This window comes from Chionomys nivalis, chromosome 9 (genome assembly GCF_950005125.1).
Source record: "Chionomys nivalis chromosome 9, mChiNiv1.1, whole genome shotgun sequence".
Taxonomy (NCBI): Eukaryota; Metazoa; Chordata; class Mammalia; order Rodentia; family Cricetidae; genus Chionomys; species Chionomys nivalis.
The window spans coordinates 23704022-23729423 of NC_080094.1; the positions used below are offsets into that span (position 1 = coordinate 23704022).

General features: G+C 43.6%; 1 protein-coding gene and 1 pseudogene across 3 annotated transcripts; one reads left to right on the forward strand and one right to left on the reverse strand.

Moving 5' to 3' along the window:
* The first annotated feature begins 373 nt into the window (after positions 1-373).
* On the forward strand, positions 374-24950 carry Cdk5rap1 (CDK5 regulatory subunit associated protein 1). 3 transcript variants are annotated; one of them, XM_057781897.1, is made up of 14 exons: positions 374-445; positions 2750-3072; positions 3438-3541; positions 4141-4175; positions 6208-6308; positions 8022-8232; positions 9609-9729; positions 10379-10609; positions 13744-13841; positions 14939-14994; positions 16438-16568; positions 17779-17928; positions 21625-21765; positions 24714-24950. In XM_057781897.1, exons 2-14 carry the CDS (start codon positions 2769-2771, stop codon positions 24798-24800), a joined length of 1770 nt encoding a protein of 589 aa, XP_057637880.1. In that variant the 5' UTR covers positions 374-445; positions 2750-2768; the 3' UTR covers positions 24801-24950. The 3 variants fall into 3 exon arrangements, with proteins under 3 accessions (XP_057637880.1, XP_057637882.1, XP_057637881.1); XM_057781899.1 differs by having other exon boundaries at positions 388-436; XM_057781898.1 differs by having other exon boundaries at positions 426-537.
* On the reverse strand, positions 12267-13151 carry LOC130882020 (craniofacial development protein 1-like; annotated as a pseudogene).
* Positions 24951-25402: the final 452 nt, after the last annotated feature.

The window sequence follows — 25402 nt, forward strand, 5'->3', positions numbered from 1 at the left end:
TCCACGGGTAGAACTCGCTTAAGAATCCCTCATTTTCTCGGGACATGGGCAGATGCAGACTCTGAGGCTGCCTACATGCCCAACCTGTTTGTTTTTCGTGACAGGGTTTCTCAGTGTTTCCCTAGCTGTCGAACACAGAGATCCACCCGCTTCTGCCTGGGATTGAAGGCGTGAGCTACCACCGCTCGGCTCAACCTGGTTTTTAAGCTATATATATATATTTGGGTAGCATTTAAAGAACTAGGTTTCACACCCAAATATTTTTCAAAGTCAGTGGCCAGAGCCTACCGGGTCGGGAGGAAACACTTCCGTTAGAACACGGCTGACGGAAGTCACGGCGGAACAGAAGTTGCCCGCCCAGGCGCGCAGCGGAGGACGCCTGAGAGAGACGCACACCAGCTGACTGAGCTTCTGGTTCGGGCGCCGGACCTCACAGGTGTGGGAGGTGAGAGGCCTGAGACGGGTTTGCAGCGGGTGACCCGCCGTGGCGCAGGCGGGCTCGCGGCGTGCAGGAAGAGCCGGGAGCTCCAGGGGAAGGTATCACTGGGCGGCGCGAGGCCTTGAGAGAGACCGCTGCGACTGTAGCTCAGTCCTGCTGTCTACTTCTGCATGTCCTTGGCCAAGTCACCTTCCGAGCCCTAGCGTCTCCCCTTGGGAAGCAGAGATGGGGTCTGAACGGCCTTGCTGGATGGCTATAGGGGTTCTTGTGGGCGTGCATGCAGAGCTCCCGCCACGCCCAGCATCAGTATCTACCCAATCACGTGCTTGGATATGGCAAGTGGTCCCGCCCCTTTCCACTGCCATTAAGAGCTTCGCTCTGCGCTGTGTTGTGCAAACCTGTAAGTTTGCTTTTGATTCCCCTGTCAGGTTCCACAGAGAGGATCGCTGCCCCATCCCAGCGCTCATAAAGAAGGCTCCTTGATCCGGCGCTTGCCCGGCTAGGCAGCAGTCACTTTGACTCTTAAGGTCCATACTGTGAGAAGAGGTGTGGGCCGGGAATGAATGGTTGCTGAAGTCTTAGTATGCCTATTTGGGTCCCCCCCACCTCGTTAAAAGTGTTAATTGTGTGAGTGTGGGCACAGCGTGTGGTGGTCAGAGCCATTCCTCCTCCCACCGTCAGTTCTTCCCATTCACGGTGGGTTCGGGAGCTCTAACTGAGGTTTTCAGACTTGAGCCACAGGTATTTTTATCCACTGAACCATCTTGTCCAAGTTAGGTTTTAAAGTTGTTTTGTTTGTTTGTTTGTCTCATTCTAGTCCAGGCTGACTCCAAACTTGAGGAAATCCCTACCTCAGCCTCAGCCTCCTGAGTGCTGGGTTTAAAGGTGTGTGCTGCCAGTGCCTAGCATCCAGCTGTTTTTTTTTTTTTTTTTTTTTTTTTTTTTTTTTTTTTTTTTTTCCTGAGACAGGGTTTCTCTGTGTGGCACTGGCTGTCCTAGAACTCGTTCTGTAGATCAGGCTGGCTTCGAACTCACAGAGAATCCACTTCCCAAGTGTTGGTATTAAAGGTGTGAGCTACCACTCTGACTAGATTTTTTTTTTTTTTATTTTTTATTTTCGAGACAGGGTTTCTCTGTAGTTTTTGATGCCTGTCCTGGAACTAGCTCTTGTAGACCAGGCTGGCCTCGAACTCAAAGAGATCCGCCTGCCTCTGCCTCCCGAGTGCTGGGATTAAAGGCGTGAGCCACCACCGCCCGGCCTCTGACTAGATTTTTAATGTGTGATTTTCATAACTCCTGGCCAGTGGTTAGGTCCTACTTGCATTTGCTATACCCCTTCCCCCCCATGGGGGTTCTGTATATGAACAGCTCTGGCTGTCTTGGAACTCACTTTGTCAACCAGGCTGGCCTCAAACTCACAGAGATTTGCTTGCCTCTGCCTCCTTGAGTGTTGGGATTAAAGGTGTGTGCCACCACACCTGGTGTGTGTGTGGTGTGTGTAGATTAGAAGACAAGCTATGGGAATCAGCTCTTCCACTGTGTGGGTCAGGTCAGGCTTGGTGGCAGGCGCCTTTACCCACCGAGCCGTCTCACTGCCATACCTTAGTTATTTCCACCTATAACCCTATAAATTAGAGATACTGTAAGATTGTTTTGTTTTGTTTTATTGAGACAGGGTTTCTCTGCACAGATTTGGCTGTCCTGGAAGTAGCTCTGTAGACCAAGTTGGCCTCAGATTCACAGAGATCCACTTGCCTCTGCCTCCCAAATGCTGTGATTAAAGGTGCATGCTACCACACCCAACGTGAGAGACTGTAAGCTTTAAGAGACCTTGGTAGGCTGTCCAGGTAGGCCTGGAACTCCTGGGCTCAAGTGATCTTCCTGCCTTAGCTTTCCAAGTCACTGAGACTGTAGGTTTACCATGCTTTGGTTAAGGTGACTGTCAAGAGTGCCTTTGAAGTGGATATGGTTGTCTATGCTCCTGATTCTAGTACTTGGGAGACTGAGGCAGGGGGAATGAGGAGAGTTTGTGGTCAGTCTGGGCTATATAAGAAGATCTTAAAAAAAGAAAAAGAAAAAGAGCAAACAGAACCAACCTAGTTTTGTTCCCCCACTCATGCCCTCCCTGACCCCCAACCTGAACTACAGAGTGAGTTCCAGGCCAGCTCAGGATAATACTGAGATTATGTTGCGACACCTCTTATGCCCCTCCCCCAAAACATACTCTCTTCTGCTTTTGTGGAAAGTGTCCAGTGCATACCTGTATAGAGTGCGCAGTAATGTGCATTGATGTGTCTCACTCTTTTGCAGATTTAGAACTGCAGGTGCCATGCATCCATTACAGTGTGTCCTCCAAGCACAGAGGTCTCTAAAGTGGGGGCCTTTGAGCTCTGTGTCCTGGCTGCTGGTCAGGACCTGCAGGGCACGTAGCAGTGTCCTCACCACGTCAAGTCCAGAGGGGCAGAGCTCAGAAGATCTTCAAAAGGATTTCAGCTCCAGGCTTGCTGCCGGACCAACTTTTCAGCATTTTTTAAGAAGTGCTTTGGTTCTTCAAGAGAAACCATCTTCTCCACAAGTGGAGGACCTACCCCCCTATGTCACAGGGGATGAACTTCTAGGAAGGCAGCGAAAAGGTTGGCTTTACTTCACTCTCCCTTTGTTTAGAGGGAGGACTATAATATGGGGACCTGAATTTAGTTTTCCCTCAGATGGATAAAAGTCATCATTAGTCTTTCCTGTTCTACTTGTTTCTGAAGGGGCACATCGCCCCTACATTTTAAATACCCTGTTTACAGTGGGTGTATGTATATGATGTTGTAGTCCCTTTGTTCTGAAAGGCTGTTATTAATTTGGGGGTACATCTAGCAGTCGATGGTGTTTTAGGGTTGAGGTAACAAGGGACTTTGTGGATAACATGTTGTCTCGTGTTTCTGAATGCTTTGGGAAGGAGGCTCAAAGCATGTGACCCTCTGCCTACTCAATCTACCTTTCATTGCAGTCTATCTCGAGACCTATGGCTGCCAGATGAATGTGAATGACACAGAGATAGCCTGGTCCATTTTACAGAAGAGCGGCTACCTGCGGACCAGCAACCTCCAAGAGGTGCTTGCATTCCCTGCTTCCCTGTTTCCTCGGCCTGGGCTACCTGCCTTGGTGCAGGCTCTTAGATGCAGTGAGTTTCGGGGAGAGGATGCTGGCTGCTGAGTTAGTTCCTTTGAGTGACGTGTACCGTAGGACTGGCATATACTGGTGTTCCAGCTATTTTGAGCTTTAATGATGCTGTTCATCTTCAGGAAAGGGGTTATCAGACTTGATGTGGTCACATGTGACTGTAATCCTAGCCTTGGGAAGTGGAGGCAGGAGGATCTCAAATTTGAGGCTATGGTGACTGTAAGGCATACTGTGTCTCCAGAGCAGCTAAACCACACCCAACCAAACCAGAGCAAAACAAAGATTTCTTGTGGTGAGGCTTGAGGAGTAAGTACATAATGGATAGAGAGCTTCCCCTGGGACGTTCTGGTGATGGTTGCACTGTAGTGTTCAAGTGTTCTTACGATAGCACGGTGTCCTTAAAAATGGCTAAAATAAGATTTATGTATGTTTTTACCATAATAATTGGAAAAAAGCAGGTGGACTGAATGGTAGTGATTCTGCAAAGCTAATTTCAAAGTTTATGACTTTATTTTTCTTGTTCTCCTTAGGCTGATGTGATCCTTCTTGTCACGTGTTCTATCAGGTACAAATTTGTTCTTTCCATAGGGAGTGAATATACTGTGTGTAATCATGTCAAGGAGGCTTGTTTATGGAGGTGAGCCAATGGCTCCAGATCCCTGAGAGTTAAGAGTTTTTTGTAATAGAGATAGTCTTGATACTACTGACTGGTTTGCTGAGCATGTCCTATGTGTTGGGTTCTGTGTGTAGAGTATACATCGATTTCTAAGTTTAAACAGTAGCCTTTGTGTGACATTGTTTTTTCTTCCTAACCCATTTTATCTGGGCATGGTAGTACACACTTGTAATCTCAGCGCTGTAAAAGTTGGGAGGATTGTAAGTTCTAGACCAGCCTGGACTACACATGAAACTGTCTAAAAAGCAAACAATAGTCACAAAAATGCCCAAACCAAGCTCTGTACATTATATAGAATTTTAAAAAAAGATTTATTTATTTAATGTGTATATAGCATTCTGCCTACATGCATGCCTGCAGGCCAGAAGAGGGCACCAGATCTCTCATTACAGATGGTTGTGAGCCACCATGTGGTTGCTGGGAATTGAACTCAGGACCTTTAGACAAGCAGGCGATGCTCTTAACCACTGAGCCATCTCTCCAGCCCCATTATATAGAATTTTTAAACTCAAAATGCTGAGCTCCAAAATTTCCTAAAGTTTTCTGGCTATTAATGGCATATTCTGACAATATATATACCTGATTTGAGGTATAGCCAATGGTTGGGAAACAGAATTCTAAAAGAATATGAATGACATCTTTAGAAGTTGCCAGGAAATACTTGATCACAGGAAGTTCATCTAAAGTGATAGACTGGAGAGATGGCTCTGTAGTAGCATTTCACTTGTATTTTAATAAATAAAGCTTGCCTGAAGATCAGAAAAGTAAAACATTGGCCAACCTTATAGACCAGGTAGCAATGACACATACCTTTAATCCCAGTAGCCACGTTAGCTACAGGTGGTAATGGAACATGCCTAGAACTAGAGAGGATTATAAAACAGGAGGAGACAGCTCTCAGTCTCCGTCTCATTCTGAGATTCCTGGAGGCAGGGGCACCATTTTGATCTGAGGTCGAGGTAAGAGTCAGTGGCTGGCTGCTTTTCAAATATTCAGGTTGAATCCCAATATTAGTTTCTGTTTTTATTAATCGTGCTTCCTGGGTCAACAGTTAAGAGCACTGACTGCTTGTCTAGAGGACTTAGGCTCAATCCCTAGCACCTACACGGTAGCTCATAACCATCTGTAGATCCAGTTCTAGGTGACTGATCCCTCTACAGGCACCAGGCTTATGGGTGGCAGGTGCACATACATATAGTCAAAATACCCATACATGTAACACATTTTAAAAATGAATTTTAAAAAAGCGAACATACCACTCTTTGTTGTTGCTGTTGCTGTTGTTGAAGGCATGTTGGTGTTACTATTTCCACAACTGCCTTTAACGTTAATTTGTTGATCTGACACTTTTTTTTTTTTTTTTATGGGACCTCTGTGGAATGATATTGAGCTAGTTGTTATGAGAGATTCAGGAATGAACCTTCTTCTATAAAGCCAGGCTTCAAAGGTACTAAGACAGGTATATAAGTAGCCCACTAACATCTGATGGAGAATATTAAGTAAACATCATAAAAGCTGAGGTGGTGATTTATGCCTGTAATCCCAGTACTTGGGTGGTCAAGAGAGATGGGTTGCTGTGAGTTTGAGGACAGTTCAAGCTATGTAATATGTTTTAGACTAGCCTGGGCTATAGAATGTATGAAACAATAAAAACAACCTTCCAAGTTCAGGAGAAGTAGAGTTAAGGGAGGAGAGTCATGGAAGAGTTGGGAAGGGTTTGTGAAGAATGTGGTTTTTGAGTTTGGCTTACAGGCTTGTCTGGATTTTGAGATGTGTAGGGAGGATATTGTTAGGGAGCAAGAAAATGATAGCAAGCGGTGCTTTCCCTGAGTTAAATGTGGATGTCTTTGAAAGGACTCACATGGCTTTCATCCCCCTGTTCGCCTATCTTGCTCATTTTCGTCTCTTTGGATCTTCTCAGGGAGAAGGCTGAGCAGACCATCTGGAACCGTTTAAGTCAGCTGAAAGCCCTGAAGACAAAGCGACCACGCTCCCGGGTGCCTCTGAGGATTGGGATTCTAGGTATCCATTCATTTTCAGACTTCTCCATTTTGAGATTTGGGTTCTTAGAGTTTTCCTTTAGAGCAGTGATTCTTAACCTTCCTAATGTTGGGACCCTTTAATACAGTTCCTAATGTTGTGGTGACCCCAGCCATAAAATTGTTTTTGTTGCTACTTTATAACTGTAATTTTACTATTATGAATCATAATGTAAATATCTGATAGCAGGCTGTCTGGAGGGCAGCATGAGTTCCCAGTGTAGTCATCTGCCATGTGAGCTACTGAAGCATGCCCAAGTGAGGATCCAGGTCCGCCCTGACCAGTCTGGTGGTCAGTAGTCACATTTAAAATAAAATTTCAAAAATCCTCTCCTTTTTTTGCATCAGACACATTTCAGCTTCAGTAGCCACAGCTGATGGGGCCGCCAGCTTCCACGGCCCCTCCCATCATTTCTCAGTGACCACAGCTGACGGGGCTGCCAGCTTACACAACCCTCCAGTCTTTTCCATCCAGCACTTCTCTTCACCTTGTTAGAAAGCTCAGCTGGACGGTTCTGCTCTAGGTGGCCAGGAAACATATTTCAAAAGTAAATGCTTGGGGGCTTGGCCAGTGGCTCAGCAGGGAAAGCACTTGCCTTCAGATCTACTGACCTGGGTTTGATTCTGGGAACACACATGGTAGGAGAACTGACTGCTTTGTCCTCTTACCCACATCTGTACTGTAGCAAATGCACACCTACACACCCTAAATAAATAAATAAGTGTAAAAATATGCTAATCGAAAGAAAAATCTCTGCATCCTTCCTGTCCCAGAATTCGGCTGGTATTTTTAACTTTCCGCATTGTGGACTGTGTCCGTGTCGTGCAGTTATTGTCCTCACTCTTGATGGTGATACACACAGCTAGCATATCTCTACAGCTAGCGGCTGTACTGGTACAGAGAGACGCTGCACAAGTAATCCTTTCACGTCATTATAGCTGCCCTGTGCAGTGGCATTTCAGTTGTATTTTAGTAAATAAAGACTGGATAGTAAAATGATGGTTTGGGGGTATTAATTTTATCATTTCTCATAGGTTTAGCAAGTATTGTGGGCTGAAAGAGAAAAAAGTGTAAGTGTAGTTGTAAATTTATGAACAGGCTTCTGATATAAGATGTCTTTTGTCTCAGTGATAAGGATTTTTTTTTGTTTTTGTTTTTGTTTTTCGAGACAGGGTTTCTCTGTGGTTTTGGAGCCTGTCCTGGAACTAGCTCTTGTAGACCAGGCTGGTCTCGAACTCACAGAGATCCGCCTGCCTCTGCCTCCCAAGTGCTGGGATTAAAGGCGTGCGCCACCACCGCCCGGCAATGATAAGGATTTTTAACTGTGACAAGAGGTAGCTTGTGTTTGGGGGGCTTTCGCGGGGCAGAGGATGCCGCTCACTCATGGCATGCTTGATTTATGTCGGAGGCTCTGACCTCCACCCCCAGCAATGATGAAAAGAATGGGGAGAGGCTTTTGGATGTCTCCCTGTAACCCTAGGCATTTAATTGAGTTGCTATGAATATTTCTGTGGTCTCCTTGTATTTGAAGATGTGGGTTCAGTGGTGTGGGTCCAGTTTGAAGGATAATACCAAGCTCTCAGAGAAGTTTTCTGTGCCCTGGTCTCCAATGCAAGTTATCAATCACATGCACTGAGCAAAAGCCAGGAATTCAGATGAACTGCAGAAGAGGTACAAGTTTCTTTTACTTCCTAGGCTGCATGGCTGAGAGACTGAAGGGAGAGATCCTCAACAGGGAGAAAATGGTGGATCTCCTGGCTGGTCCAGATGCCTATCGAGACCTCCCCAGACTGTTGGCTGTTGTGGAGTCAGGTCAGCAGGCAGCAAACGTGCTTCTCTCTCTGGATGAGACCTATGCAGATATCATGCCAGTCCAAACGAGTCCCAGTGCCACTTCTGCCTTTGTGTGAGTCATTCTGTGATACTTGGGGGTGAGCTTCTTCGTTCTCTTTTACTTTTGGAATAGTATGTTTAGTCTTACTATTAGGAATGGAAGGTTCCTGACAGTAATGAGTTTGAAAGTTATGGTACAACATGCAGAGAACAACACGTGATACAGTAAGACTCCCTCTCACCCATCTTCCCTGTTCTCTCAGACCATTTCTCGAAGGTTTCCATGTCAGTCATTCTTATTTAATCCTTCTAGAACTATCCCTTGTATATGCAGTCATATGCTCATATGGATACTTTTTCTACCCTCCTTTTATTTTTTTATTTTTTTTTAAAGATTTATTTATTATGTATACAACATTCTGCCTCCATGTATGTCTGCTCACCAGAAGAGGGCACCTGATCTCATTATAGATGGCTGTGAGCCACCATGTGGTTGCTGGGAATTGAACTCAGGACCTCTGGATGAGCAGTCAGTGCTCTTAACCTCTGAGCCATCTCTCTAGCCTGTACTCTCCTTTTAAAGCATAAATATTGTTCTGTGTTTATTTTCACTTAAGGAAATATTTTTTTTTTAACTGCTATAGTATATGCTCACAATCTGAGGCCAAGACAGGAGCAGGATTGTTATGAGTTTGTGGTCACTCTGGGTTCTATTGTTCCAGGCTAGTCTGTGTAATTTGGAAAGCCCTTCTCTTAGAAATAGAAAACAGTAGCTGGGAAGAGGCTCATACCTATAATTGTAACAGTTGGGAGCAGGAGGCAGGAACATTGCTGTGAATTCAAGGGCAGTCTGGGCTCCACAGCATGTACTAGGCAGTTGAGAGCTGCTTTGAGAGACCCTATGTCAGAAAATCAAAGCTGGAGTCAGATACAGTGATGCTATCTGTAAACACAACACTTGGGCGATGGAGGCAGGAACTTCCGGACTTCAAGATCCTCATCCATGGTTTTTGCTACATACAAGTTTAAGTCTAGTCTCATCCACAGAAAACCCTGTCTCAAAGAAAAAAATTGTATGAGAAATGCAAACTATATTTTATATTTAGGATCTCTTATATGACATAGATAGACAATAGAGTTTGTTTTTAATCTCTATGTAAAAGTTCCAGCCAATATACCTATAAAAACAGTAGAGACTCCACAGTGCTGAGTCTGACTTCTTCTCCTCACTACTGTGCTTCCTCACCAGGATGTCTATCAATTACAGTCTGGCTCACAGTCTGTGATTATACTTAGAAATTCCACATTAGTTCAGTGTGAGCTTAGAGGAAGGAGGATCCAGAGCCAAAGAAAAATCCCAAGAGAGCTGTAGAGCTGTTACCCATTGTTTGCGACCTGCTAAGACAGTGCTGTTCCTCTCTTAACCATGCTCTGGTGCTGTCCCCGTAGATCAATCATGCGTGGCTGTGACAATATGTGCAGTTACTGTATCGTTCCTTTCACTCGTGGCCGGGAGAGGAGTCGGCCGGTTGCCTCCATTCTAGATGAAGTGAGGAAACTGTCTGAGCAGGTAAGGTTCTCCAAGCTTTCTTTGTCTGAGCATGCTCTGGGCGGGCTGAGGACAACCTTTCTATTTTGTAGCCTGTGCCTCTCTACTATCCAAAGATAGTTCCATCACTGGTAGCTTGTGAAATCTGTTTTCACCTGCCTAAATACTAAAGTCATCCCCTTCCCCCCATTTTTAATTCCCCCACAATACAAAACTCCTTTAGGATAGATATATTCTGTTCAAAGGACTGAGATGCTAACAGAAACCTGCCTATGCTTCCTGAGTGTTGAGATTATAATCATGCACACTCTTAGTATTTAAGGTTTTATTCTTTTCAGTCTTTTTTTTTTCCCTCCCGAGACAGGGTTTTTCTTTGTAACAGTTCTGGCTGTCCTAAAACTCCCTCTGTAGACCAGGCTAGCCTTGAACTCACAGAGATCTGACTGTCTCTGCCTTCCAAGTACTGGGATTAAAGGCATGTACCGTCACTGTCTTGCCTGTTGTTCAGTCTTTAGATAAAATACTCCAGTGTGAAATTATTGTATTAAAGACAGGTTTCTATATGGTTCTTGGTATATTTAGCTAATTTTTAATTAGTGGTTTGACATGAATCTGTTGTTTTAGAATTTTTTTTTTAAACTAGTTTTCAATATGTTCTTTCTGTTTTTAGGGGGTAAAAGAAGTGACACTTCTTGGCCAGAATGTTAATAGTTTTCGGGACAATTCAGAGGTCCAGTTCAATAACGCAGTGTCTACCAACCTCAGCCGTGGTTTTAATACCAACTATAAAACCAAACAAGGGGGGCTTCGTTTTTCTCATCTTCTGGATCAGGTTTCAAGAATAGACCCTGAAATGCGAATCCGTTTCACCTCTCCCCACCCCAAGGATTTTCCCGATGAGGTGAGTGTTGATATTTAGCGTTGTGACAAACTTATCAGCATCTTGAGGCATATGATTGCCTGGACCCAGTAGCATACAGCGGAGACCTTGAGTCCTGATTTGGGGATTCTGTGTTACATTGCAATATCTCCTTGCAGAACTGCTGGCCTTTGGGCAGAATTTAAAGTCCCCTAAGGTCAGGAAGGTGATAGGATGGTTTTCCATGGGAACTTGGGACCACCTGTGTAGTGAGAAGTTTATCAAGGTGGGCAGTTACATGGTGGTGGTGGAGGAAGAGATACAGTGAGAACAGAAGGGAGACAATGCGATGTCATGGGAAAAGTGCCCAGACTGTAGCCTGAGACACACTTGGGCTCAGATACTAGCTCTTGTCCAGTGTATGATACATGGTTATAATCCTAGCTTCCAGAGGTTAACATAGGTGGATTGTGAGTTCCAGGCCAGATTTAGCTACATAGTGTCAGGTCAGTCAGTCAGGGCTACTTAGCAAGACTGTCTTTCATTCTTTTTTTTTTTCCCCCGAGACAGGGTTTTTTCGTTTTTTTGAGATGGTTTCTCTGTGTAACAGTCCTGGTTGTTCTGGCTGTTCTGGAACTCACTTTGTAGACCAGGTTGGTCTTGAACCCACTTAGATCCACTTGCCCCTGCTTCCTGAATGCTGGGATTAAATATATGTGCCACCACTGCCTGGCTGTGATTACGCTTTAAGAAACAAACAAATGGCTGTGGTGGTGGCGCATGCCTTTAATCCCAGCACTCAGGAGGCAGAGGCAGAGGCAGAGGCAGGTGGATCTCTGTGAGTTTGAGGCCAGCCTGGTCTACAAGAGCTAGTTCCAGGGCAGCTCCAAAGCTACAGAGAAACAAAACCCTGTCTTGAAAAATCAAAAAAAAAAAAAAAAAAAAAAAAAAGAAAAGAAAGAAATGAACAGAAAAACAAAACAAAAATAAATGTCAAAAAGGAAAAAAAAATCCAAATTCCAGATGTTGTACTCTTTTGCTAGTAAAATCCCAGATGTTGTACTCTTTTGCTAGTAGATATATAAAGATACTTTTTAGTTTGCTGTCTTTATCTGGGAAAAGAGCATTAATAACCTAGTTCTGTGGGTTGTTGAGAATGAACACATGTTTCAAACTTGGGACAGTGCCACACATTGAATAGGTAGCACACATGTTTGCTAGACATCCAATTATTCACCTTTTCTACCTGGACTGGATTGTCTTCTTTCTTATTGAATAATAAAAAGTTCTTTCTTTGTTTTCTTTTTGCTTGTTTGGTTTTTGTTTTTTGAAGATAGGGTTTCCCTGTGTAGCCCTGGCTGTCCTGGAACTCACTCTGTAGACCAGGCTGGCCTTGAACTCAGAGATTCACCTGCCTCTTGCTTCCCAAGTGCTGGGGTTAAAGGTGTGTGCCACCACTGCCTGGCTCTTTCTATTTTTTTTATTTAATTTTTTTCAGGACTTCTCTATTTGTTTATTTAAAGACAAATTTTAAAAAGTAAAATGAATGAAACCAGCTAAGATTAAGATACATAAATCAAACTGCAACATAGAAAAGGGCCCTGCTGGAGACATGATGAACACTGGAAACAGTTCACAGACACACAGAAGAGCTCACACTGATAATAGGAATAAACTGCTACTAATTCTCCCCAGAATGTCAAGGTTTCATTTTGCTCAGTCTGAGGTCTCGTTCAATTTCAAAACTGCCTGTGGTCCATTTGATTCAGAAAAGCTTTCCGTTCAGTGTACCCTTCTTTCCCTCCGTTATGGACAGCCAGTTCTTCACCAATCCCTTCCTCCTCCTTGAAGTTCTCCCAGTCCAGTTTGGACTTCTCAAGGGTGCTCATTTTCTGGTTTTTGACTCCAGTTTTTCCCAAAAGGCTGCTCATGCCACTTGATCTTTTTATCCCTGATCCAGCAGGGCGCGCTGGTACTGCTGAAGGGACAACAGCCTGAGGTTTTTCTTTCTCATTTTGCTTGAGGAAAGATTTGGCTTCCTTAGATGCAGCGTCTACTTCCTTAGTCATGTTCTTCACTAGCAAAGTCAAACACCTTGGTGATCTTCACTTTTTCTGACTCTTTAGATTTCTCCAGTTCATCTGTTTTGACCAACAATTTATTTGAAACAGTCTCTTCAGTCTCCTCTGCTGCCTTAACTTGTGAGCTTGGAGCTGCTTTTGATTTTGGTCCCACATCATTAAGGAAACTGGCCCATAATCCATCTTTCTCTTCTTCCTTGCATTCTCAGTCCCAAGGCCTCCTTCTTGGTCCTCCTCCATCTTCTTCACTGCTACTACCTCCAGATTCTTCCTTGCCATCTTCCTCTTCGTCTTCTAACAAGAGGCCACTTTGTTTTCTCTTTCTGGCTGGAATGCTCTGTGCCTTCTTTCTTTTCCCTTTGGTTTTCTCAGCTGCTCGTCACTATCTACTTCATCTCCTTCACTAACTTGTTGACATCATCTTTACTGTACTCTCCACCTGACGGCACGTAGTCCTCATCCTCGTCCGACATGGAGAAGTCTTTGGAGTCGAATTCCTCCATGCTGCTGTCACTTGGGGCCTGCTACCCACATGACTGCGGGGCCACTACCCCCAAATACCAAAGCTCTAGAGGCATTGGGCCAGCAGCTAGGCAGCCCTAAAGGTGTGCCCTGGCTCTTTCTTTCTAGTTTTTAAGACAGGTCTCACTCAGCCCATGTTTGCCTATGTAGTTGAGGCTAGCTTTGAACTCCTGATTCTTCCCCTTTCCTCCCCAGTGCTGAGATTAAAGATGTGCACCATCATGCCTAGTTTGATGTGGTGCTGAGGAATGGGTCCAGAGCCTCGTTCCTGCTAAGCAGTCAGTGCACTGAGCTTTGTCCTCAGTTCCCAGTCAACCTTTTAATTACTTGAAAATTAGTTTTTGAGGAGAAACAGTGAGGGGAGTATCCTACCAAGTACTGTGTTCGACACTTTTAATTCCACCACTCAGGAGGCAGAGTCAGGCAGATTGCTGAGCTGGAGGCCACCCTGGCCTACACAGTGAAATCTTCTCTCAAACAAAACAACAGCAACCCCTCCCAGATATAGAGAGTATTCATTTTTACAGGATTCCTTGATGAGACTTAGGTAACCCATGTGTTCTGTTTCGTCAGGTTTTGCAGCTGATTCACGAGAGACACAACATCTGTAAGCAGATCCACCTGCCGGCCCAGAGCGGAAGCAACCGTGTACTGGATGCCATGCGGAGAGGGTCAGACTCACTGGGGGAGAGGATGTCCTTTACCTTTCCAGTTTCTTTGAATCACTAAACACTGCATTTATTGCTAAGGACCTAGTATGGTATATAACACACAGTAGCAAATTAATAAGTGGTTGTTGTTTGAATATATCTATGGACAGTTGAACTTGCTTCTGTGCATCCCCTAAGCAGAATATGCATCAAATCTCTTATTTGCTTAACATTTTTAAAATTAAGTGCTTGTTGGGTGCCATATTTGAAATTTTAGTCTTTTAACTTGCAAGAATAATAATGTTTTTTAGGTCTTAGAATATAAATGCAGATCACTTGACTCGCTTTGGAAATAAATTTGCACAGGTAGGACTGGGGGTTAATATGAACTGGAACTTTGTCTTATTTTCCACAGAGGCAAAGATGTAGGAATCCCATTTTTTAAAAATTTTATGTGTATGGGTGTTTTGCCTGCATATATGTCTGCATCATGTACATGCAGTGCTCATGGAGGCCAGAAGAGGACATCAGATCCCCTGAAACTGGAGTGGCAGATGGTTGTTAGCTACAGTGTGGTTTCTAGGAACTCAACCTAGGTCCAGTGCTCTTAACCATTGAGCCATCTCTCCAGCCCCTATAGGTCCTCTTCAGTGTTTAATTTTTTTTTTCTTGATTTATTAAATGAAAGATCCTCAGGAGCTGGAAGGAGTTAGTTTTCTTCTTCTACCATGTAGGTCCCAGGGATTGAATTTAAGTCATCAGGTTTGGTAAAACATGAAAAAAATGAATGTTCCTTGCTGAAACATCTCATTGGCCCAAAGGGGTGCTTTCATATACTTCTCTAGTGTGATTTGTGGTTATGAAGTCCAAAATCAAAAAATGAATATATGTGGGAATTCATAGTTTTATCTCTCTATAGTGCTCATTTAAATAAGATTGGGTTGAGTGTGGTAGTGTACCCCTATGAGCCCAGTACTTGGGAGGTAGAGCCAGTGGAACAGAAGTTTAAGGAAAACTTCAGTTACATGAGACCTTATAACCCTGTCCCCCCCCCCCCATAAAAGAATTAAAAGAATGAATAGTTCATTTAGGTCCTTTCTTCTTCTTCTTTGCTGCAGATATTCAAGGGAAGCTTATGTGGCATTGGTTCATCATATCAGAGACTGTATCTCAGGTACATTTAAGAAATGCTGAGCACATTACCATTGTCCACATTCATCCTGCTCAATTACCAGCCTCTTTGGCAAATTCCTTATGGTGTCATTTTGTAGTTTTTGCTACTTTCATGTTCATTTTCTGCTTCTCTGTTTTTCTCTCTTTCCATCTTTCTGACTGTGTGTGTTTTGCAAGAGATTTAATCCATACCTCATGTCTTACAGGCATATGCTCTGATCTGCATCTCTAGCATTTAGATTTTGACAGTGTCTTGTTATGTTGCTCAGGGTGGCCTTGAACTTGCTCTTCCACCTTCATTGCCATTGCTGGGATTATAAATATGCACTACCACTTATTCCACTATAATTAGGCAGACTTTAGATTACCCCTCTCTTTTCCCCTTCCTCCTAATAAAATTAATGTTTTTGTTTTGTTTTACTTAGATTTGGTTGAGGATGTTGCCTGACATTTACCTCAAATTTTATTTTTTCTCTTTTTGAGTCTAGAACTTACTAGCTTGGTTGGCCCTGAACTCACAGAGATCCACCTGCTTCTGTCTCCTGAGTGCTGAGACTAAAGGTGTGTGCCACCATGCTTCTTGTATAATGCACATATACTTGTGTTTTGATGGGGCAGGATGATGTGGCCGCTGGATGTACTGGCTTTGTATTGAGTTCTGTGTTACTGGCTATGTGACAACAAAGATTTGTCATTTATGAAATAGAGTAAATAGTGCTCATGTTATCTGATTTTGGGAGCAATTGAATAGCTAGTGATATATAGCACTTTCTAAGTATTCAGTATCTGGTAATTTTTGCTACTGCATTGGAAATGAACATAATGCTAAATTAAATTCAATGTTTGATCATATATACATTTGCAGTTATTATGAATTGACTAAAATACATAGATATAGTCTAGCTTAGAGGTAGAGGCCCTGGGTTCTGTCTCTAACACAGTAGAGAAGCAATCCCCTATCTTCAAACAATAGCAACAAAACAAGATACATAGATGTATATGTTTGTGTGAAGCACTGAAAGATTGACTAGTAAAAACCGGACCTGGGGGCTGGACTGTTAGTGGTAGAGTGCTTGTCTAGCATATATTAGGCTCTGGGTTCAGTCTTTAGCACTGTCTCCCACCCTCCCCTGCAAAAGCAGGACTGATTTGAAACTGCGTTTCTGTAGTATCTCTGAATCCAGCATATGAAACTAAGATTTATCTTCTAGTGCTTAAGGAAATGTCGAGTGAGAAACCACTTCTGGCATGATGTAGAAAAGCAAGTCTCTCTCCCTTGCTCTGTAATGACTTCTGTTTTACTTAGATGTGGGCGGGGTAGTCTGGAAATCTGTCCCATTTAGTTTCCTTCCTTCTGGAATCTGTAAATGCCCACATTCCTTCTGAGGTAGGCAGAAGCAGTACTCTGAGCACTGGTCCCTTGTTCTTTGTTGTGTATTGACAGGTGTGAGCCTCAGCAGCGACTTCATCACTGGCTTCTGTGGAGAGACAGAGGATGATCACCTGCAGACAGTGTCTTTACTTCGAGAAGTCCAGTATAATACCGGTTTTCTCTTTGCTTACAGCATGAGGCAGGTGAGTCCTGGATGGGAGACAATTAGCATTGTTCTCTTACCATAAAACTCAGGATGGCCTTGAACCTGTTTTCCTTCTACTTCACTTAGCTGCCCGATCATTAGCATTATAGGTGTTAGCCACCACAAACTTCAGCAAATTAATATGAAAAAATACCATATATGCCTGTAATTCCAGCACTTAGGAGGTTGAGGCAGGGGAATCTCAAGTTTGAAACTGGTCTGGAGTAGACTGAGACTCTCAAAAACAAACACAAACAAGCAAATCAAGACAAAACCAAAGCCCAGTGCTCAGTGTTCTGTAGTCAGTTTCAATTGGTCAGTGTCTTTTACAAAATTATTTCAGAAGTGAGACTTCCCCAGAGCCTGTAACATTCCGTATTGCCTCCTTTTCGTGGACATCGCAGATGCACAAATTATTTATGAGATTGGTGTAGATGGAAAATGGCCTTTCAATACACAGTAGAAATATGGCACTCAAATTGTACCTTTGTTTTGTAACAGTGACCTTGTCTAAAATCCTTAGTTGCTTCCTGGAGTGGGAATAACAATACCAGCTCAGGGCTGTTTTTGAGGCTTGAATAGGATGGTGTGTATAACGCACTTAGTGTGTTGATAAGCCATAGTCTACTAGGTACTAGTTGGTGAGTATTTAGGCTGCTTTACATCTGTGTCTCTATAGACAGTGTGGTGAATAGCTTAGAGCATGGATTATTATTTATTAGTTTGTGTCCAAATATAAATATGAAGATGAACTTTGAGTCCGTGGTCTTCTTTTTAAATGTATTTACTTATAAACTTGTTTGTTTCGTGTGTGTGTATTTGTAAGGATGTGCATGTGCTGTAGTGTGTGTGTAGGTCAGAGGACCACTTGCTGGAGTTGGTTCTTTCCTCCACTACATGGGTTCTAGGGTTGAATTCAGGTTGTCAGGCTTGGTGGCAGGCACCTTTGCCACCTGACCCACCCTGCCAGCCACGAGTGTGATTTTCATTTGCTAAATTTAGAATGACTCTACAAAGATTCTGTTTCAGTCACCATTTTCTCTCACAGACTGTTCCTAGAACTAGAGAAATAAGTCTGGTTCAGGTTTGGGTTTTGGACCAGATTACACATCTGTAACTTGTGAGTAGAATGCGCACATTCTCTCGTTTGTGCCCTGAGGATTCTACAAATCCTTAGTGACCTCTGTTCTGTTTTGTCTTTTTAACAGAAAACACGAGCATATCATAGGCTGAAGGACGATGTTCCAGAAGAAGTAAAATTAAGGCGTTTGGAGGAACTTATTACTGTCTTCAGAGAAGAGGCTTCAAAAGCCAATGAGACCTCAGTGGGCCAAACCCAGCTGGTATTGGTTGAGGGGGTAAGGTCACATGTATTTTTTTTTTTTTTTTTTTACTTTTTAAAATAACACTGTGTTTTCTTTATCTAGGTCTTACTTGATTCTGATTTTTTTAAATTTAATTTAATTTTTTTTTGAGACCTGGTCTTACTTAGGTTGACCTTAAATTTGCTATGTAGCCCAGGGTGACCTTGAATTTCTGAACCTCCTGCCTATATCTTCCTAAGCACTGGGATTACAGGAGTGCATCGTCCTGCCCAGGTTGTGTGGTAATTGTATCAAACCCAGGGCCCCTGCATGCTAGACAAACACTCCATGACCCAGTCCAAAATGTTTTATCTTGCATTTTGTGATCTTGCTGAATGCAGTGGTTCTGGTTTATTTTCTTGTTGGTGTTTTGAATTTTCTTTTCTTTTTGTTTTTCAAGAGAGTGTTTCTCTAAGTATCCCTGGCTGTCCTGGAAATCACTTTGTAGACCAGGCTGACCTTGAACTCAGAAATCTGCTTGCCTTTGCTGGGATTAAAGGCATGGCCACCACCCGGCTGGTGTTTTAAACTTTTATGTATATAATTATGTCATATTTTTTCTTTCTTTCTGATGTACCAAGTGTTTTATATTTAGAAAACTTCCTGTGGGTTCTAGTAATAGATTTTCTTAATTTTCTTAATTTTGAGTTGTCTTCATTTCTGTTTTCTTGAAAGATCTTTTCTTTAAAGATTTATTTTTATTGTGTGTGCATGTGAGTGTGTGTGTGTATGTGTGTATGTATGTGTGTGAATGTATGTACATTGTATATTTGAGTGCTTGAGGAGGCCAGGAGAGGGTGTCAGATCTCCTGGAGCTGGAGTGAGAGCCATGGTGTCCTTCTGAGTATGCGATGGGGTCTGGACTGGTCTTGTAATAGAGCAGCGACTGCTCCAACCTGCTAAGCTGTCTCTCCAGCCCCCGTGGGATATTTTTGCTGGACCTTGTATTCTGGGTTGGTAACGCTTTCCTTTCAGGTCTTGAAAAACGTGCCATTTCCTGCTGGCTTCCTGTTCCTGATGAGAAATCATGGATGTTTTTATTGGGAATTTCCTTTTTTTAAATTGATCTTTCTGTTTTCCTTTCTCTTTCCCCTTCTCCGTTTCCCCTTCCTCTTCCTTCCTCCTGCACTTCCTCTCCTTTCCTCTCCTCTCCATTCTTTTTAACTTCCATTTCTTTCCTGTTTTCTTCCCTTTCCTCTTTTTTTTGACTTAAGTAATAGAAATTATTTTTTCTAATTTTGTGTCTGGAAGTCAGAGATGAGCACAGTCCAGTTCTCGTGAGAGTCTACTTCCTGCTTGCAGGTGGCTGTCCTCATGCTCCTCAAATGACAGACAACTGTTGGTTCCAAGGTTTTTTTCGTAGAAGTTTGGCTGTGATGTATCTTGGTGTGGATTTCCTCTGTTAGGATTTTATGTTATCTGCCACATTTGAGAAGTGTTTAGTCACAACTTTGAATACTTCTTCATTCCCTTTCCTCCTCTTCTTCAATTCTGTGTTATTAAAATTTTAGTATATTTGCTGCTAGATTGAACACTTTTCTGCAATCATGATGCAATAGCAACACAAGTAATAGATTTTTGAATTGTCCCACAAGTGTCTGAGGCTCTGTTTATTTTTCTTGAATTTATCTATTTTGATTTTGAAATTTGAGATTATGAAATTTCTATTTGTTACTGATTTTTAAAAATTATTTAAATTATATATATTTTTAATTTATTAAAATTAAAAATACATATCCATATCAAACTATATATGTGATTTTTAGTTGCTCTTAACAAGAGGACTAGGAGAAATATTTCTGCTTTATCTTCCTGGAAGCAAAGACAGATGTGTAATTTTAGAACTAGATTTATTGGTTATGTTTGTTCAGTACTATTTTGGTCATAATCTCTTAGAAAGCTTGTTTCTGGAGACTTCTTGGCTAAGTGTAGGGACCTAGAGTTCTCACAGATGGCACAAGGTAAGTATGAGGATGCTTGCCACAGCTCAGCTAGGGAAGAGGAGGACAAATAAGAAGGGCTTGTTTCTTCTTTCATCTCTGCTAGACTGACTAGCTTTCAAGCTCTTGGGATCTGCTTGTCTCTGCTCCCCATCACTGGGGCTTTAGACTTATGCTTCCATGCCTGGCTTTTATGTGGGCGCTGAGGACTCAAACTCAAGTCCTCATGCTCGCAGAGCAAGGGCTTCTTAGACACCGAGTCATCTCCCCCACTCCCATACTAATCATCCTGATAGCAAAGTTATAATATGTTCTAAGAACAGATATGAAATGCCGAACCATCTAGCTGATAGTTGCCAGGTGAAGGCGAAGGCGTAAGTCACAAACAATCCCACGCTAGTTTGGAATTATGATTAATATAATGGTTATTTATTTAAAGGGGAAAAACCTTACAGATCACCGTCCCAGACAACAGCCCTCTGCGCAATCAGGAAGGGAGTCTAGTCGCCGGAAGCGGAGCAGGAAGTAAGAGAGAGCGAGGAGGGAAATGGCTGCTTTTTTAAAGGGAGAGAGACCACGCCCCCCAATGGGCTGGTATCTCAGCGGCTATTGGCTGGAGGAGCAGAAGGCCCTCCCGCAACAGCCAGGTTACTTTGTTGACCTGAGTCTCTGGAGTTTTTCCTTTACACACATCTGCTTAGTAAAGAATCAGGAAACCCAGAGAGAATTCTAGAGCTCTTCTTTCTGCTTACCCTTCTCCTTTCCAGAATTTGCTCTTTAATTTCCTATGATATCCATCAGCCTGAATTCAGGTTCATCTCTCTTGTTATGGAAGAGAACCTGATGTTGTTCTTTTTGATCTCCCTTGCTTTCCGTGTTCTAGTGACAGGTGCCTTTCTGTTTGAAAGCAGGGGTGGAGGGAGGACTCACTTCATTTGCTTTCCATTTCAGTCAGGCTGAGGTCTTGTGTGATTTGTTTTCTGATTTTTTTTTTTTTTTTTTTTTTTTTTTGATATTTTGAGACAGGGTTTCTCCATGGCTTTTGGTTCCTGTCCTGGAACTAGCTCTTCTAGACCAGGCTGGCCTCGAACTCACAGAGATCCGCCTGCCTCTGCCTCCTGACTGCTGGGATTAAAGGTGTGCGCCACCACCACTCGGCTTGTTTTCTGATTTCTAAATACAGTTGTTTTTTGTATTTTGTCTTATTTTCTGATTTTAGAGAAGAGGGTAAATTTGGTTCCTGTTACTGAATCTTGGCAGGAATAGAAAGACTTGTGTCTTTTCTAGAACTTAATCTTCTCATTGAAGTTTATCTTTCTTTCTGGTCCCAGGCTCTGGTGGAGTCTCCAGTTCAAATTAGCATGTTCAAGAGGAGCAAGTAACTCGGGCCAAAAACTCTGGGCCAATCCTAAGTGCTTAGTGTGAGGTCAGGAGTCGTGAACATTGATTTGTTAAGCACATCCACTCACTCACGAGTACCTGGATCTCATGCTTGTTGAAAGTTCATTATTGCAGAAGCCGAGTCTGTAAAGATTCATCGATTCATTAAAATAGTCAGCAGAACTTTGTTTCTGTTGTGCACTGCATGTTGTCCTATTGTGGAAGCAGCCATACACACGGAGCCTTTGGATTTCTTGGTTAAGAAATGCTCTGTGATAGACCCTGGAGAGCCTCGGACAACAGGAGCAATGTCTGCCTCCTAAAACTTACTACTGACAGATGCATACATTCTTGTCTTTGTTTTCTGCAGTTCAGCAAACGTTCTTCCACAGACTTGTGTGGCCGGAATGATGCAAACCTTAAGGTGGTCTTCCCTGATGTGGAGGTGGAGGATGTCACTAATTCTGGGAAGAAGGTCAGAGCTCAGCCTGGGGACTATGTGCTGGTGAAGGTAAGGCGTCTTGAGTTTCCTTGTTCTGTCTGTCTGACAAAACCCAGAACACAACCAGTTTACTGGCAGGCCTCCTAGTCCTCTTTCCCTTCCCTGACATTGGACCAAGAAATGCTCTTAAATTAAGTTGGGACTTTCCAGTGTGGGTGCTGGGAAACAAGTTTAGGCCCTCTGGAAGAGCAGAAAGTTCTTTTAACCAGCGTGCCACCTCTCAGACCTTGTCTCACTATTTTTAGTTGTGTGTATACGTGTGTATATGTGCATATGAATGTAGGTACTTGCAGAGGCCAGAAGTTTCTTTCAGATCTCCCTGGAGCTAGAGATACAAGCTGGAGCCACCTAATGTGGTGCTCGGAAGTGAATTCAAGTCCTCAGGAAGAGCAATAGGCACCCTTCTTTTTCCCCTCTAAATTTATTCATTTATTTTATGTGTATGGATGTTTTGCCTGCATTTATCTTTGCACCATGTGTGCATGTGCGTCCTTGTGCGCAGGGGACCCAAACTTTTCGCTTCCATTTTATGCAGTGAGGCAGGGTCTCTCAATCAAACCCAGGCTGGGCCCCTGGAGAAGGCAGGGATTACAGTCCCCGGGGCATTTTCTGTGCATACTTGATCTGAACTTGGATCCTCAAGCCTGTGTTTAACCACTGAGCCTAGTTCCTAATTTAGAGATTTCTTTCACTTTCTACTCACTGGACTCAGTTTCCCTCATCTGTTTAGTGGCAAGACTGGGAGACACCTTCCAGGATCTAGGTGCACAAAGCTGTTGAGAGAGGGAGGCCGCTTTTGAACCAGCCTTCCACGTTGGGGACTGCTGCGTGCCTGCCCCTTGCAGTGTGGTATCTTCGTTCTTAGAGCGAAGCACAGCTTCAGTGCTGTGGGATGCATTAAAGGGGTGGGGTCTCTCACTTTGGCCCAAGAATCCCGTTCTCTTCCCGTTTCTGTTCTTCATGTTCCGCCTTCCGTCTCCGTATGATGAATCCATTAAGTGTTGGCTAAAGACAGTTCTGACCTGAGAGGCGCAGTAAATAATTTAAGTGAACAGTGGCCTGTAGAGACAGTCTGTGTTTTTCTCCTCCCCAGAGGAGAGGGTTTAAGGCTGCCCACCCCGCTGACTAGCCTGTGCTAGGACTGGAGTTTGGGCTGGCTAGGGGGAGGTCAGGGCCCTGGTTGACTGTTGCCAGGACATCCTGGCAACAGGTACCAGTTATTGTAGCCCGGACTGGAGGAAATACAATGCTTGGTTCTTGTCATGAACCTTCTTGGAGACTGTTTAAAAGGTGTGGAGAGACCGCTGGATGGTGCTGTGTGAGGCCAGGGGATCGAGAGGTCAAGGCCAGTCATCGCTACATGAGACCCTGTCTTAAGAAACAAATCAGAACACATAAAAATAAGTAAAAGACATAAAAACACAGGGCTTATAATATTGAAACAATCATCAAAATGCTATTAAAACTCAAATTTATACAATATTCTTCTTTATTAGTGGCCTTAAGTAACAAAATAACAAAATGTGGTCTGAAGCAGTTCACCTCCTCCGTGGACTTAGGGCAGCGGTGGTATGACTGTGTGTGTTAAGTCTCTGGACAAGCTTCATCAGACACATTGCAAGTTTATAGTTCACATTTCCCAGCACTCAGGGAGGCGGTACCGGTGGGTCTCTGAGTTCAAGGTCAAGCCTGGTAAGTTCCACAATAGCCAGGGCTACACAGAGAAACTGTCTGGAACCAAACAAAACAACAATCAGATGAAAGACTGATTTTTTTCATGTAGTGACACATGAAAATAGAAATAAATGTATGTGTGAGTCCACAGCCCCCTGGTCTCCCAGTGCAACCCCAGGAGTAGAGGGCTGTGACCTCAGGTGACCTCAGGTGACAGCTTGCTAAGAGGTGGTTTTCCTTCTAAATTGTTTGTTTTTGTTGTTATTAGATTGATTAATGGGTTTGCTTGTTGCTTTGCATCAGTGTCTCACTGTGTCGCAGAGGCTGGCCTGGAACTTGGAATCCTCTAGCCTCAGCTGCCAAGCGCGGGGAGGGAGATGTGGACCCCTGTGGCTAAAGCAGTTTTGGCCACTCAGTGTCTTCTGACCTCTGTTAGTCTCAAGGTCACAGTCGTTCTGGTGGGAAGAGCTTCCTAGCAGAAAACTGCTGGATTGTCCACTCCCACCTCTCCATCCCCTCCATCCTCCACACCCCCTTCTCCCCCGCACCCCATCCACCCACCCCACACTATCCCTCCACCCCCCTGTGCTCCTTCTGTGAGTGACACTTGCAGAATATCCCACTCAGAGTGGATGTGTCGTGGATGTGTCTGGTGTACCGCAGCCTCTCTCCTTTCAGCGATGGCGAGCAAGTGTGTGCATCAGGATTTCTTTTCTTTTTGTCACTGTGACCAAAATACATGTCAGAAACCACTTAGACAGGAGAGAGTAGTTTTGGCTCATGGTCTCAGGGGTTCAGTCCATCCTGGCAATGAGGGCTTGCTGCAGGCTCCATTTCCTGAAGGTTCTCTGACCTCCAATCAGGTGTGTCCTGCTGTGCCCAGTCTGCCTCAGGGCCTGTGACTCTGTCCTCCCTTCCTGCAGAAGGCTAGTCCCTTCCTTCCATGCTGGGCACACCGGAGGTCAGCTCACATTGAGCTGATGGCTCTAGCCAATCAGGTGTGCAACTGTATGCCCTGTCAGAATACTGATCACTGTGGTTGGGAACGGCACACTCTAGTCTGGTCCAGCCTCCCAAAGGTCATTGGCTGAAGGAGGTTCCCCATCAGTCCCTCCCAGACCTCCCAGGCCTGATGGATTGTGTGCCTTCTTACCTCATGTGCATTACTGTTCTGTCTGTGTCTTCCTTTCACAAGTACTGTGAGCTTCCTGTCATCTCTAGCCATGTCCTGTGCCCATGTTACGTCAGGTTATGTTGTCTTCTTTTGGTGGGTTTTCTTTCAGATCACCTCTGCCAGTTCTCAGACTCTCAAAGGACACGTTCTCCGCAGGACCACCATGAAAGACTCATCAGTGTATTGCTTGACATGAGTGGGTGGCTCAAGGGTTGACTTGGACAGTTTTTCCTCATGCTTTGGAGACAAGACAATAGTCATGAAGCGCCTTTGTACCAAATGGAAGAGTGCATTTCCTTGTCACTTGAACAGATTTTACAACAATAAATTTCATAAATTAAATGACTCCTTTGTCTCTACTTTTCATTTTCATCTAGGCCATTTGTGTGGTTCTTGCCTCTCTCTATGGGGAAGTGCTTCTCAGCGCAGTGTTTGCTGTTTACTGCCATTGACTCAGCTGCTAGCCACCTCTCCTTGTTCATTCACTCACTTAGTTATTTTGGCCTGAGGGTTTTCATCATGGCCATCTTTTTCAGCTTTTCCTTTAGCTGTAGGAAGTGGGTTATTTACCATTGCAGTTATCTTCATGAAGTAAAAACAAAACAAAACAAAAAACCACGAAAATCAAAATCCAAGATGGTAACATAGGATAATTAGGACTAGATTTCAGATCAGATCCTTACTCCTTTAGTGGTTGTTATATGAGGACTGTGGGAGTAACTCAGTGGTATAATGTTTGCTTAGAATAAGCAAAGCCCTGGGTTAGATTCACAGTGCCATAGGTGGAAAAAGAAAAAT

What these genes read in the sequence shown, in the direction of transcription:
- Cdk5rap1 (XM_057781897.1), top strand. Translation starts at nt 2,769, where the DNA reads ATGCATCCATTACAGTGTGTCCTCCAAGCACAGAGGTCTCTAAAGTGG. An exon ending in CTGGATGCCATGCGGAGAGG is followed by an intron (nt 13,842 to 14,938) that starts GTCAGACTCACT and finishes TCTTTGCTGCAG; the next exon opens with ATATTCAAGGGAAGCTTATG. An exon ending in TTGCTTACAGCATGAGGCAG is followed by an intron (nt 16,569 to 17,778) that starts GTGAGTCCTGGA and finishes TCTTTTTAACAG; the next exon opens with AAAACACGAGCATATCATAG.